The sequence below is a fragment of the Magallana gigas genome, chromosome 8, assembly GCF_963853765.1.
Source record: "Magallana gigas chromosome 8, xbMagGiga1.1, whole genome shotgun sequence".
Lineage (NCBI taxonomy): Eukaryota > Metazoa > Mollusca > Bivalvia > Ostreida > Ostreidae > Magallana > Magallana gigas.
In genome coordinates, this window is record NC_088860.1 from 11,185,885 (window position 1) to 11,197,053 (window position 11,169).

Genomic DNA, 11,169 nt, shown 5'->3' on the forward strand with positions numbered 1-11,169 from the left:
TTGCATATTTTAAAGATGATTTTGATGACGATGATGACTTGTATAATATTATCATAACGCTCATTCTTTGTCTTTTGGAGCTTTATGATATTAAGTTTATATCGATTCTCGAGATCTTATTTCCAACATTCCCACACCTGGCGGGTGCTGTAGCCAAGGTGTTAGTGGAAAGTCTCCTCCTCTACATGGGGAGTAGCCCGTGGCCCAATCTGCATGAAAAGATGAGGAAGAAATACAGAAGTGACTTATTTCTTTGAAGAAAAACCACTGTTGATGCGATCGTTATTTATTCTGAAAATAGAGCGATAACTTTGCCAAAGAATTTACGTCTATTCAGGGTTATTTTTACAAATTTCAATTCAGTGTTCAGCATTTCTGTTAATTTCTTTCTCAAATAATAGAAGAGGATAAGAGTTCATATTCTATTAATATACATTTTAACTCTTGTGCGTTTGTTTTAAAGGTATAAGTCGATTCAATACATGTATTTACTTGCGTTCTAAAATATTTACACCTCTTTTACAAATACGCGTCTATATTACACAAAATAAAATCGTTAAACAAGTCTAGACTTCATTTCTAATAGTTCAACACCAAGTGCATAAAATCGCAACGCAAACAGTATTTTTAATTTTACTTTGTAAAATTAAGCTGCATAAAAAGACATGTCTCTTCTTTTTTCCCATTTTCACTCTGCTGTCTTTTCCAACGATTTGTTTTGATATAATGGGCCTTTCTCCTCCATGAAAATGAATAAGTTTGACAAGCCTACTCTGCTTTTCGTCTCTTCTATTCTCCCCCTTTTCACTTTTGGTATCCAAAAACTGAACTTAATTTACAGAATGGATCTGCCCCTACCCCCTGACCCCTGGGAAAATCCTTCAACGTTTAGGGAGGTTTTTAAGAACGACACTCAGCATCATGAAATACAACACACCCACACTCAATAAAGACCTTTTGACAAAATTGGTGGTCGCTTAATTTTGTACGCCTAGAATGGTAACCTGGACATTTTCAATCGGTTACTTTGTATATGAAATAGTGTTTTATTTATGACTTTTTTAAAGACAAAATCATGGAATGAGCTTTGTTTACATAACAAACACTTAAATGATCTATAATTACAACAATCAAAATTTGAAAACTTCAAGCTTAGATAGAGAGTGTTGATCCACAAATTTTGGAAAAAGTATCTAGACAGACAATATATTTGATACCGTATCATGAATATCGTGTGCATTTCGTAACCTGAAGAAATAAAATTACATGTAAATAGAATTGAAATTTACTCGGTGCCTCGACGGAATCCATTCAGGATTCTCCGTTTGTAGAGCTATTTGTGTAGAATTCATAACAAGCATTTCTTAAGGTGCCTAAATACAATTTTAAAACTAGAAATAAGTAGTTATGTTTAAAGCGCAGTTGATGCATACTTACTTTTCAACGCAAAGGTCGATGAACAAATAAACCATTGATTTCCCTTCTCCTTCCCAGTATGGATTTTAAACATTGTCAAAATAACACAAAAATGTAACCGCGGTTCGATTACTGCCGATGTTTGATCCTGTAAGCTTTTATTATTATTACTATATTATTATTTATAGTTTTGAAGTGAGTCGGTCAGAAGCATATCGTTGGAGGCAGAGACGATTGTGAAAGTCGTTCGTGATGGCCAAAGAGGGGTATGTTATGTTGTCCTCCTGGTTAATTTCACAATACAGTAGAAACATTTTTTTCTAATAACTAGAGCATGCTGTTAATATTGCAAAAAATGAGGTTATATAACTACCTTTGTCTTAAATCATTAAGAACGATATAGCTGTTCCTTTTTCATACAATTTTGATAACATTAATCCGTCATATTGTTCCTTATTTTTTATAAACTATGTAGAAATTTAAGAAAATAATGAATGCTTAGATCAAACCAAAAGGCAAGTTTTACGGAAAAAATCAGTGCATACCTTTAGAGAGAATCGATATCTTATTGAAGGAATAAGGAATCATTCTATGTGTATTATGGGGTGGTAATTTCGGTCGGGGCGTGGTCAAATCCAATAAAGCTCGAAGGGCTTTATGTTAGATTTGACCACGCTCCAACCAATAATTACCTTAATTATCACCTCATAATATTCAAAGAATGATTTCTTATTACTTATATGTATATTATTTCCAATTTGTACATTTTAAAACAACATTATTTTCAAACATTTTTTTACGTAACACATGCTATGTACTACAACGCGGCACATCCAATACCGTTTTCCGGTTATGCAACAAGACACGCCCATTTTGTGTCACTCATCTTTTATGAAGTTATTGGGCTATAGGGTTCAAAATTGGTTCGTAATGTTATCACAGACAAAGACAGTTGAAAATGTAAATATTTTTAAATAATGCAAAATTAATTACGTTGTATATGATTGTAAAAATCTCCAAATATTTATGTAGTCTTCTTTTAAGTAATTTGATTCAATTCAAACTGTTGTAATTAGTGGGTTTTTTTTTGTAATGAATAAAAATGGAATTTACTTATTTACCTCTTCAAACTCGTATTAAAATAAATCAACGTTCATTCCACAATAACAAAAAAAAAACTTGTGCCACTAATCGGTAAAGATCTGAACGCCAAAAAATGCACATGATAATACTTCAGCCTGAATACTAGTTATCAAGTTATAAACTAGTTATAAACTTCAATCATTTTTGTTTGTAGCGCTGCAATTAACGAGCAGACGACAAACGGAAGCGAACAAGGTAAGACAGCGTAAAGACCGATATTGAAATCAGTTTTAGAGAAAACTAGTTCAGAGAAAGAGGAAATGACGTTTGGTCTATTTTCATCAAATCTGTCCAAAGAATAAACAGTAATTGCAGTGAATGACTTGTACAGTAACAGGTACCTCGTTATCTAAATTCATACTCATAGCAGATAGATTTAAGCGAGCTTTTAAAGCCTGTGCAGCTTTGAATTGGCATTAATATTGTTTAGTTTTTAACAGTTTGTTTTCTCATAAATCTTATATGGGAGAGGTTGTACAGTGCAGAGGTAAATTATAATATTAAACACAAATTTTACACAAGGACTTTAACAATTACATATAAATTCTCATGTTTTTGCATTTAACACACTATAGTACGGTATTATAATTTAAGGTGGCTGTATACATCCACAGCTTATTCCAATTTTCAATAGAAGACCACAAAACATATATTTATCAAATATTAAAATGATGATAGGGATACTATAGGTATTTTTAAAGAATTTTCAAATGTTTTTTCGTGTTTTTAAAAAGTTAACTTATTGCAATTTTCTTTAGTATTTCCCCAAAGCATAATTTTTCATATTTTCTTACTCTGTTGACAAATCATCTGAAAAAGCTGCTTGATGTTATAAGAAAATGTATTTCAATAAATGTGACATAAAAAAATTTGAATAAAAATCATTGCAAATAAACACAAAAAAATATTTTTAATTTTATTTGGTATGAAAGTTCCTCAGGTAAGAGTTATCGTTAAGTCCCAAGGCCCAAACATCTTGGGGACTTTTCATTTCTGAGTTAAAGAAAATTTCCTAAATATCACGATGGAATGATAAATACAAACATATTTCATTATAGGCCTATATAAGTGAATTTATTCGCTTTAATGCAAAACTAAGTCAAATAAATAAAGGGGAAAATTAACTAATAGGATTTATGTATCCCAACCTGAGAGAAATTCAAAGCTACCCTCCCATCCCCTTATGATGGTTAGGAACATCTGTCAATATTAATGTGGATTAAAGTATATTATAATTAATATACTTTCACCGGTTAAGAATTTTCTTTCACAGTATACCAAAAAAAAAAACGTTTTAGAAAATTTTGAAAAGTTAAAATTTTTATTGTCCTCAATGGGATTGGAACTCATGACCTACAGGTTTGTAGTGAACCCACTAACCCACTGAGCTTCGCTTTAAGACATCAAAAATCGGAAAGAAACTATCTAAAAAAAATTATACTTGATTTTATTCTTTTTACGATAAATAATACGACACACGTGAATACGACACAACGTGAATGTGTCACATTACTTGTAAGTAATGATTTTTCCATATAACAAATTAAATCATTAACAAATTCAAAAGAGCGGTCCGCATACAATTCGCCTCAGTTTAAATCAGCGCCAGTACCGGAATTGCATGCTTCCAGATTTACTTTTTTTCGTACTGCGTCATCAAAAAGTGGTGTATAGAGCCACCTTAAGTACAGATAAATGGCGTTATTTTGAACTGCAATAGCGGAGAAAGACTTCAAGATGTCCTAAAGTTCCATTGTGAATTCAAAATTTATTTCAACATATCCACGTGGGTTTCGATATATTGTAGTTTGAAATACCGAATTTGTATATTGATTCGGAAATGTTCGTAACCAACCCCTGATCATGGTATGGTTTAAATGTTTCTGTCTTCTATTTAAGTTTTCAGCAAGGATGTGCATATTGAGGACAATGACCACAAACCGAAAGTTAGCTTCGACACTGTTTCCGGGTATGATCATACTCGCACGGACCAATGTTAGTACCGTACTGAATTAAATAAAACATCGTTTTATTTTTTTAAAGTGATTTGTTTTCCACAAATATAACGTTTATTAAAAAGCAGAATTTGGTGCTATGACTACTTTAGCATGCATAAGCCGTCCTTGTTTGTCAATGTTTTGTTTTTTTACAGCAAACTTCATCGTTGATATTTTCATAATTCTACTCTACAGAGGTTGTAAAGTATGATTCTTTCTTTCAGCCCTACTCCCCCCTCCCCCAACGGAATTTGCCGCTCCTAAGGACGACGTGCAACCAACATTGACATTTACGAGGTAACAATTAACGAGCAAGGTTGTGACTCTAAAGCTGAAGTTTGACAAAACAGAATGTTTACGGAACACGATACATTTTTTGAGACTTATGTCCAAATTTCAGCCATGTATAAACATATATAATTGTATATATTATATAAATATAAAAGCATACTTTTTTTAATATCAATATACAGCTTGTAGTGTTTAAGGTATATTTGCCGAAATAACGCTTTTTTGCGATGGTGAAAACCCGACTCAATTTTCGTCAGTGTGATAATCTTTATTAAAGAAAACTGTGAGGTATGCGCAATGTTATAATTCATGAGTATTATTTTAATATTATGCTTATTTTATGCAAGGTAAGGAGAAATAAAATGTTATTGTGCATATTTATAAACGATTCAAGTTAGTGAATGACCGCGGAAAAAGTAATCGAAAAGAACAGCATGGGGGATAGAAATGAAAGCAACTTTGTTTGCAAAACTAGACAGTGATGATTTTTGGGAGTTGAACTATGTTCAACCTCCCTAGGCTGTCGCGCAAACTCAGCGCAAGAATAAATTGTGTAGGACAAACTACTCAATATAATGTAAATTTTGTATTCCGCGTTCAAATAATCCGTGTTAATCGATGTTGATAAAATACATGAACAGACGAATATGATGTTAATGATCACTCATCAGTATTTTGTACAAGTATCTTAATTTAAAGGAAGTTCTGGATTGGACTTCAGGAGATATAGATTTCATTTTGAAAAATGGAAATGAGCTGTATCAGCACGTTTGTCAATCTGCTACACATGTTTATTTAAATCCATGTGATCTGCCAAATCATTTTTGTTTTAAAAACACATTGCTACGATGCTTTCTAGGGCAAAATAAGTGAATCATTTGTGGAAAATGGTCCTTTTCTGTCCCTACAGTCGGCTATATCTATGTGTTTTATTGAGCTCTTAGCGAGCTGGAAAATGTCTAACTTATGGGTCAATGTCAAAGCAAAGTTCTTTGAAATTCTTTTCATTCTATTGTTCATTATATAGGCAGTGCCCTTTGAGATGGTGACTATCTCAATGTTGTCTAGTTATTAATGTACATTGTACAACTACAAACATACTACTGAAATTAGATTTTTTGCAAGTTCAACTCCCATGAATACTTTCAGTACTTTGATTTCTACGAATGCATTAGACGAAAGCGTGGTCGGCAAGCTGGTAGCAGTCACGTTTAACTATTTAATGTACTTGAAGATACCACTTCTCGTCTGTTTATCACTAACTATTAAGTAATGTTGCTGTTGTTGTCTAATTGAATTTCCTTTGATTTAACAAGATTGTAATACATTTTGAATCTATTAAAAGTGCACATGTGATATCAGAAGACACAGCCAGACAAGCCCTGGTAGAATTCGTCTCTAAACAACGTTGTTGGGGCACAGGAACAGCCAAAAGTCTCACATTTGAGAAACTGCAACCATCCACTTCCTATCATGTAAGTTTTCTTCCTACTACTTGATAATTGAATAAAAAAAGCTTTATCATCTAAAATATTTTGCAAAAATCAATTTCGTATTTAAAACAACATATCTCTTTATTTTCAGTATTTTTTAGAAACCTTCACAGAGGAGAGAACTTCTAAATGGGATCATGAACCATTTCGTGGTACATGTATTTCTACACTTGTCCAAATGTATATATAGAGACACATTTAGAGTATTTATTTTCATAAAATATTTGTTCACACAAGAAAAAGAAATCATTATTTAGTATCTGAGCATGCTATATTACATGTATTGTTATGCTGAAACTTTGCATTGTAGAATTCATCAAGCCATTGTCAAATTTTAATCGCCTGTTGACATATCATATTTTTACAATTCAATCAAATAGGACACATTATACATGTAAATGCCTCTTGGGCCAGATCAATTGTTATGAATCAGTTCAAACATTCGGATTTTTGAAATGAATGATTGTTATTAGTATCATATCGTCATTGATTGATCGGTTATGTTTGCTGAGTATAAAATTCAGTTATCAATATAATAATGATGAACTTTCCTCTCCGAACAATGAATAAAATAGTATGTCAAGTAAAATTTACATACAGGAAATATCAAAATGAAATTGAATTTTAATGTTTACATTCGGTTAATCACTAATTAAATGTGAGTAGGGCCAAGTCCTAGGGAATTATGGATTTCCTTCCAATTTCTGTTGACGTTCTCTTCGTATATAGCGTATTTATTGTTGACGTGTTTCATTTTAAATGGCGACCAATATTCAATGAAGGATACAAAAACCTCAGAACTAAATATATCGATGCTAATATATGTACTATTGTGAAAAATATGTGAAAAAAAGTTTTTTGGGCCTCTGTACATGTATTAGTAATATTTAATACAGAAATTGGAGAAAAATTAAAGTGTTTCATGATTTTAATTAAATATTTTGGTCTTTGTTCTATTTCGGATACCTGGTTTTAAAATTTTTTTCAAAAATCTATAAAAGCTGTTAATGACTATAATGGTTAATACCATGTATGTGTTTCTCTATTTCAGATGCTTGATTCATCTTTCTATACACCGCAAAACGATGATAAATATTATAAAGCAAACATAATATTTCGATGATTTTGTTAATCAATTTATTTAGGTCAGTTTGTTGACGGATCCCAGAATGGACCTGCTCCTGGTCCCTGGGAAATTCCTGCAACGTTTAAGGAGATTTTCAAGAACGAAATCCAGCATCATGAAGTACCACACACCGCCTTTGTTAAGGTCTGTTTTCAGCAGGCATTTATATTAGATGTTAATGAAATTCAAGTTAAAATATGTAAAGTATCACATATATATGTAACAATTTATTACATTTGTATTTCAGCCTTGCTTTAAATGTAAAGCAAAAGGGAAAATAAAATGTGGTCGATGTAATGGCAGTGGAAGGGTATCTATATATTCATTCAAATTGGCAATTTACCGGGAAATATATTTCACTTTAAAGAGTTATTTATCATTTATTTTGATAGGGATTGCAATTTTGGATTTCACTAATATCGAAATTTAGAAACTAAAAGTCATCATTATAAAATCGTAAATTGTTTCCATGTGTTTGTTACATTTGTTGACCATGTGTAATAAGATTTATCTTAGATTAAATTATTTTGAAAGTGTATGATTAAATGTGATATGTGATTTAATCTGTCTACAGGTAAGTTGTAGCAGTTGTCATGGGAGTGGTTCAAGGACCGTGACTCGCAATGGTAAAAGCTGCAGAGAGAGCTGTCCCTGGTGTTCTGGGGGAAGAGTCTCGTAAGAATGACAGCAATTATAAAAAGAATCATTATACTGTATGCGGGATAATATTCGCCTTTTCTTATTTTTCCCCCTTTGGTCCTAGATTTCAGTGGGTAACTTTAAGACTGCGCGTATTCCAATTTCTCAAATTATCTCTCTTGACACAACTGTGTCTGCGCGACATCCAGATTGGGGAAACTGTTTCCAACTGTAAACGGACGAAATTACACGGGGCGAAAATGATTCTGTTTACAATAATCAGTCGCAGAGGAAAAGAATAAGTTTGATATAATTAAATACCATAAAAATGTTAAAATGATAATAAAATACTATATTTAAAATAATATGTAAAATGCATTTGTTTAGATATATTTGATAGAAAGATTTAGGAACCTGTTAATTTAATGACTCTGTTAAAAATGTTGATACCAGAGCTAAGAATTTATGAAATTCAATTGATTAACAAGTACGAAAAGTGCAGTTAAGATCGTTAAGATGAAAACAAAAATAACTGAAGACGAGAGAATCTTTAAAACGCATCTTAATTAAAATAATAATTAAATTGCAAAAAGAGTAATTATTTAATTAGCATACAATCGATTTCAAATTACTCTTAATGCCTGAAACATGTGAGTATTGTTTTCACTTTGTATTTGCATAAGTATAATATAAAACTATTTTAAACACATTGCAGAATTCGCAACTATGTTCTTTTTGTTTAAGATGTTCAAATTGTCGTGGAAGTGGAAAAGTACGCTGTCCAGCTTGTAAGGGTGAATGCAAACTAAAGTGGTTTATCAAACTCATCATTAGCTGGTAAGTGAAGTACATGTAACATTGAACATTAAGATTGAAGGCATTAACTATTATGCTCAGTATTAAAAGATACACCTAACAGTATGTTCTGTTTCTAGGGTAAATAATGTATCAGAGCATGTTATAGAAAGGGGTGTTATACCAGCATATATGATCTCACAGTCCACCGGAACACTTGGATTTAATGAAGTGTTGCCCCGGGTACGTTTTTTCAAACTATTTGGAATGAAAAAATATTATTAACTTCATGGATTGATTCATAAATAGGTTGATTGATTTATCTTATAAGGTACAACCGGTAGCTAATTTTCCGGTAGCGGAGGTAAACGAAGTGTCCCACAATTTTGTGGGCAGTCATCAGTTCCCAATGAAGAGGATTCACATGCAGGTATATAAGATCCCATAATTCTTTCTAAACCCTATATTGAATTATTTTATTGTGATTTTTTTTTGTAAGTTTTAAGCATTTGTTTATTATTTGTTTCTTGCAACACCTTTTCTTTCAAACAATCCTCTTTAATGTTTTTATTAATTTGGAATGATACATGACGTCATGTTTCCGATGACTCTTACTGATACTCTTTAGTAATACCGATACTTTTTAGTAATACTTATGTATATACTTCTCTCTTTGAACGCTTTTGTTAATTACCAGAATTTTAAGTGTTTCTTTGTTACTTTTAGCACCACATGATCCGTATGGTGTCAATGACAGAGTGTGTCTGCAGGCACCGAGGGAAGGAATTTACCTTCTTTGTTTACGGACTGGAGAACAAGGTGTACGCACCCGACTATCCCGACCAGTGCTGCTGGGGATGTACTATTCAATAAATATATTATGACTTGGAATTTATGATAAGTTTGACTTGTGTTGCATTTTGTAAAACTTCGTTGAAGATGTTGTGTCTGTTGTCGTTGATTATTGCTTTATGATATATAATTACCTCTCTAACGGGAAAAATCTTAGAGATAGTTGTATTTGAATTACTAATATTATTCTTGGAAAAGTTTTTGAATTTTCATCTTATTTACATGCAATTAATTAAAAACTGTAATATTGTATTTTCTGATATTACAACAAACATCGCGGTAAATTGAAGAAAATTTATTTGTTTACGGTGTCTTATTTGCAATCAAGTAACCATTCAACTGTTTTTAATCTTTAGTGAGGTTTTGAAATTACCTTCGAAATTAAAGCTTTTAGAAGTTATAAAAATTAAAATTAATAATTTCATGACAGGTAAGGCAAATAAAAACTCTCGTTAGTTTATAACATACTAAAATATTGATGTTAAATACACGAAAGCTAAGTTGTACAAGAGCCGCCTTTTGTTTTTAAAACCAAATTTGTTCAGTTTCAAAGTGTTAATGTCAATTTTGATGAACATCTTTTTTTTTTTTTTTAAATAAAAGCTTGCTTGAGCACAATTTGATCATTTAGATCATTTCCAGCATTCTTGTTTTTATATGGATTTCCAATAAGATGTTTATTTTACAAAATTTCCAAATACTCACGTTAAGTGTTCTAGAAATACATATGAGCCTAAATCGTGTCAAAGACCTCATATGTATTTTTAGAAATCGTTAATTATTAGTAGATTACATCGTACAATGATAATACCCGTACCGTGAAATTAGCGGTTTTGTGTTATACTTCGTATCCTATAAAAATAGTATTGAATACTATTTTGTACAATTCCTCGAAGGATATCTCTCAGGATTCCCCGTGTGTTAAAAAGCAACTCTGTTTATAAGGAAAATGAAGTACTAACAAACAGAGCAATATGTATAGCATTCATATCACGCTTTTCTAATGATACCTTAACAAGAAGAAATTCCTTATCCGCCGGGGGGGGGGGGGGGGGTATTATACCTATGACTTACGTCATTTCAAGGTAAATTTAGGAACAATTATCTTTCCTGCGAGAAAAAGTGGGGGGCTGAACCCTCTATGATGCTATGTGCCTAATGGTTAGGTCTAACTTTGCAAAAAAAGTGCCCCCCCCCCCCCCCGGTTCCGACGCCTATGTGTAGTACATTTACATACTACTAATTTCACTATGCATGAACTTAATTACTTTATTATTAGATTTTTAATATTCATTAGGACCAGTTTTATAATTTAATTTCAACTCTAGCATTCAAAGAGGGAGGTCTCAAATTAGTTAATTATAATTCTAAAGTCATTTTCAATGGACACAAGAATGACCTTAGAAAGTCAAAGCCA

At 31.9% G+C, this 11,169-nt stretch overlaps 1 protein-coding gene across 1 annotated transcript; it reads left to right on the forward strand.

Moving 5' to 3' along the window:
• The first annotated feature begins 1,436 nt into the window (after nt 1-1,436).
• Nucleotides 1,437-10,230, forward strand: LOC105341453 (protein SSUH2 homolog). Its single transcript, XM_066068000.1, has 14 exons — nt 1,437-1,530; nt 1,605-1,682; nt 2,714-2,754; nt 4,459-4,554; nt 4,781-4,853; nt 6,193-6,322; nt 6,432-6,492; nt 7,486-7,610; nt 7,714-7,776; nt 8,041-8,141; nt 8,850-8,942; nt 9,041-9,143; nt 9,232-9,330; nt 9,627-10,230. Exons 2-14 carry the CDS (start codon nt 1,669-1,671, stop codon nt 9,771-9,773), a joined length of 1,146 nt encoding a protein of 381 aa, XP_065924072.1. The 5' UTR covers nt 1,437-1,530; nt 1,605-1,668; the 3' UTR covers nt 9,774-10,230.
• Nucleotides 10,231-11,169: the final 939 nt, after the last annotated feature.

Coding starts and splice junctions, on each gene's coding strand:
- LOC105341453 (XM_066068000.1), top strand. Junction 2,755..4,458: donor GACAAACGGAAGCGAACAAG/GTAAGACAGCGT, acceptor CTTCTATTTAAG/TTTTCAGCAAGGATGTGCAT. Junction 8,142..8,849: donor TGTTCTGGGGGAAGAGTCTC/GTAAGAATGACA, acceptor TTTTTGTTTAAG/ATGTTCAAATTGTCGTGGAA.